Source organism: Phalaenopsis equestris, unplaced genomic scaffold, assembly GCF_001263595.1.
Source record: "Phalaenopsis equestris unplaced genomic scaffold, ASM126359v1 Scaffold207479, whole genome shotgun sequence".
Lineage (NCBI taxonomy): Eukaryota > Viridiplantae > Streptophyta > Magnoliopsida > Asparagales > Orchidaceae > Phalaenopsis > Phalaenopsis equestris.
The window spans coordinates 1-4,118 of NW_018226810.1; the positions used below are offsets into that span (position 1 = coordinate 1).

A 4,118-nucleotide genomic window follows, 5' to 3' on the forward strand; every position below is an offset into this window, starting at 1 on the left:
ATATATTTAGACGAAAAAAAGTCATAACCAAATAAATTTGAAAATACATCAACTTTATGAACTTTGATTCCACTACTGCATTACAAATGCGGTAACTGATTATAAAAATAAAAAGGGAAATATAAACGATATTTTCATCTGCATTCTATCATCAGGATCTCACCTTTACCGCCAGAAGCAGCAACTGCAATCCGCTCACCAGCCTTGAACAAATGATTTTCCATGATAACTCGATGAATCTCCTCCTCGAATGCAGCATAAAAGCACTCTCTACAAATCTAAGAATAAAAATTTGCAGAACTTAAAACCTGTTTGCAGGAGTATGCATAAAGTTCTGAAACTTACAAATGTATAGAACAGGCTGCAAAACAAACAATAAGCACAACCTTAACACCAGAATCTCATATCAGGAATGCTTCTAAGCAAACAAATTAAGTTTTCATATGAAGCAAACTCAATGCTTAGCAGGTAAATATTTATAGGAAGTTGGGTAGAATTCTAAAACCATAATGATGATCAGTACAATCATAACAGCGACAATTTCAGCATAAACTGTTTTGATCGAAAAACAATATCTTGCACCTTTACAGATTACAAGTTCATTAAAATTGTCTATTGGGATATCATATACACTAACTAACTTTATGAGGAAAAAATAGAACTACATAATATTGTCAGGAAATCTTCTTGAATTGTGCCTTTTCCGTATCATACTATGAGTAAATCTATCCTTCAAAAGGTGGCGTGAAATCCACAAAACAAAAATGAAAATCTTGCAAACATTGGAAGTAACACCTTGCATGACAAGTTGATTAATGCAAACATACAGAGAGAGAAAAAGATCCAACAACATTTATCACAGAAACTAATCCTGCACATTTAAAAGGCAAACTAAGCACCTAACTTTATGAGGATGATGCTAAAACTTAGACGGAATGATTCATACAAGAGAACGAACGCTTAAATTAGCACTTTTAGAAATAGAAAGAAGAAGAAGCAGAAATCGGGAAAGTGAGAGAGGCAAAGTGAGCCAGAGTGTGTGTGAGAGAGAGAGAGAGAGACAAGAGAGGAATTGAATGTCTTGAGCATGCTTTGGAGAGAATTTCTTCCTTGAAAAATAATTATATTGATCAGTAATTCATTTAAATTCTCTTAAAAGCATCCTCTATTTTGAAATGAATTTTATATGATATTAAATAAGAAAAGAAATAATCTAAGTGCAATTAACATAAGTAAATCAATGATCAGACATAAAAGGCAATTCTTTTATGCAATAAACATCCACATAAAGCAGCATTTGGTTATAACTTTATAGCATGAATTATCCTACTATGTCAAGGGCTGACATGTCCAAAAATGGCAGATCCAAATTACACAAGTGATAACATGTTAGATGACTATGTTCTACATCAAGTTCCCCAGGGAGCAAAGAACCCTTCAAAAATGTTACAAAAAACATTACCGTCACTATGATTACAATGCACGGACAAAGTAAATCCACATTTTAAAGAAATAAAATAACTACCAGATTGCCACAAAATAGTTCCTAGAACCCTAAATCCTAACGCCAGGCCAGAAAAGAGTGAAAATGAAGATGATTGACAACAATGTGTTCAATCCAAGCACGAAGAAGTTGTTTTCCATTCAATGTCATTAATGCAACTTTCTTGTCATTGCAGTCTTTTATTGCATCAAAAACTTCAATAATGGCTTTAATTGAAATACTTTTTACGCCGCCTAGCTTTTTCAAGCACTCGTTCATTGGCGGGGGATCAAGTTGTTCCAGTGACAGATTTAATCTTGCCAAATTCTCATTCTGTTTTTTCAGAGGTTTATGCAAAGCATCCATTGCAGCTTGTTTCTTTATATGCCGTGAACCCTTCCTCATATCTCCATTAGACCGTTTGGACCCACTTCTATAAGTTGATGTAAGTTGAGTTGATTGGTAACCATCATCACCAGCATAGGCAAAGGATACAGCACCATCAAATGAATCAATGAAACAGACACCATGGGCTGACATGAAGTCATCTCCTGTAGACTCAACCTCTTCGACATCCAATGTGTCATTTTTTATCTTGTTTATGAGCAAAAGCTGACTTTTTGAATGACTTCATGTACTGGCGAACATGTCGTCAATGCAATTTTTTTCAAATAGGTCGTATTGGTGAAACAGGCTCCTCCGAAAGCGAGCTATATTGGGGGGGTTCTCCTATAGAAAATAGTTAGCCATGTGAGAGCTTTCATATCTACCTTATGTCAAGTAATAATTATAAGATAGCAGGCCTGAATACATTCATACCTTTATTACTTCATCCCATATTTCATCAGCTGTGACCAGAATGTGCAATTGTTCATCTCAACTCCAACCACTTTTGTTAGATAACTGGTACAACATCCGAAAGTCAGTCTTCATGTTATCGAATCTCATAGTAGTAACTGCTTCTGTACATGTTATGCCTAATCTTTGGTTATGCGTACAAACAACCTCACACCGCATATCCCTCTTAAGTACACAATTTAACATGTTCCCGTGGAGAAATTGTTCCATAAGTAATTCCCAAATATAACATTATGTTCCTCGGGCCACTTAGTTGTCCTGTTAGAGCTACTTAATCCGCCTACATGGATAGGCAAATCTTCCTTAGCAATAAATTGTGAACTGGAACCAACACGACATACAGACTACCCTTTCCATAATTTCTTCATATCTGCCATTTAGTTTGTCGATGCACACCGTAAAGGACACAAAAAAGAAGAGACCAGATATCGAGGATTAGTTATCTTGGAAACAATAACAGCCAAGAAATTGATGCTCCGTGAATAATTGCCTCACATAATGATTCGTGAAATAAGTGTCTAACATAAGAAAATAATTGAATCATTAAAAATTTTTACCACTTCCTTTGGAAAAAAGTCTTCTTAGCATATTCGTTTGATCCACGTGGTAAGTTGTTCACATTTGTGGATTCCTGATCAAATCTACATGTCATAAAAGTAGAGATTGTTTCATGAGTTTGTTCCCCTGAATTTCTCTTGCGAATTGATTTTCTCCTGTGTGACATCATGCTCGTTTCTTCAGAATCAAAACTGAATTTACAAGGTCCAAACTGAAGTCTCAGAGCTTGTTGCAGCCTCTGAATTACTCCTACCCAGCCACTCAAAATTTGAAGCTAACTACGTTTCCGTATAACACTTTCGTTCCTTGCTTACTTCAACAAATACAATACTACTAAAATTCAAACCTAAAGCATAACCTGTTTAAATAAACGCATATTTTCAACATTTCTTGCATTTCTACGACTGGGGTTTCATCATAGTGTTAACAAGCTTCATTATTTCCATATAGTTTATACAAACACACCTGTTCTAGGGTTTTAGGCCTTCTGAGGACGGGTCTCCTCTGACTGCAGATTGAGCACAGGCGACTCGCAGCTTTTCTGCCCTCTTCCATGGTGGTGAGCATACCAATCATTTCTCCACAGCTTTGACCTAAAATCGCCAGTCTTACGAACCTCTCTTCGTCTTTGGAGACTGGTGGTTCCGCCACGAGCAACCGTCGCGATGTCCCCTGTCGTCGAGGTTTCCGGTTTCCGTAAAAATGGGGTGGATGGGGCGTTTAGGGTAGAAGGAGAGTATTTTTAAAATTATATTTGCTTAAAAAGTTAATATTAATAAAGACTTAGGATTGATTAAATGGAATTTATCATTTTTAATTATTTTAATGAACTCTTAATAAATTTTATTTAAAATATTAATTTATATTAATTATGATCCTTAGCATGATTATAATTGATAAAAAAATTTATTAAATAATTTTGATGATCAGTCAATCAAATTAAATACATAAAAATTAATTAAAAATAAATATAAATTTTTTTTAATGTTTTCTCTGAATTGGAATTTCTGTTTCATTGGCTTATTAAATTATTAATTAATGTTTAAATGAGATGTTTAATTAGTATAATTATGATTTAATAAAATTAATAAAAATTTATACAATAACAACAACAATTATAAGTTTTTCTCTCATCAAGGGTCTATTTGGGGCAACTGCAACTTAATAAGAAGCTGTTGTAGATAACTTAATTGTATGTTTGTTTTTTGTAATTTGAAAA

General features: G+C 34.2%; 1 protein-coding gene across 1 annotated transcript; it reads right to left on the reverse strand.

Annotated features, from left to right (window-relative positions):
* Positions 1–134: 134 nt before the first annotated feature.
* LOC110036503 (cytoplasmic tRNA 2-thiolation protein 1-like) lies at positions 135–3,642 on the reverse strand. The gene is made up of 2 exons (XM_020740963.1): positions 3,365–3,642; positions 135–278 (listed from the first exon to the last, which is right to left on the reverse strand). The coding sequence occupies exons 1-2, from the start codon at positions 3,473–3,475 to the stop codon at positions 135–137; spliced, it is 255 nt and encodes an 84-aa protein (XP_020596622.1). The 5' UTR covers positions 3,476–3,642.
* Between the last annotated feature and the right edge of the window lie 476 nt (positions 3,643–4,118).

Excerpts from the sequence above, each read along its gene's own strand:
- LOC110036503 (XM_020740963.1), bottom strand. The coding sequence starts at position 3,475 with ATGATTGGTATGCTCACCACCATGGAAGAGGGCAGAAAAGCTGCGAGT. Across the intron at positions 279-3,364 it reads GGCCTAAAACCCTAGAACAG|ATTTGTAGAGAGTGCTTTTA; the intron begins GTGTGTTTGTAT and ends TTTTATTCTTAG.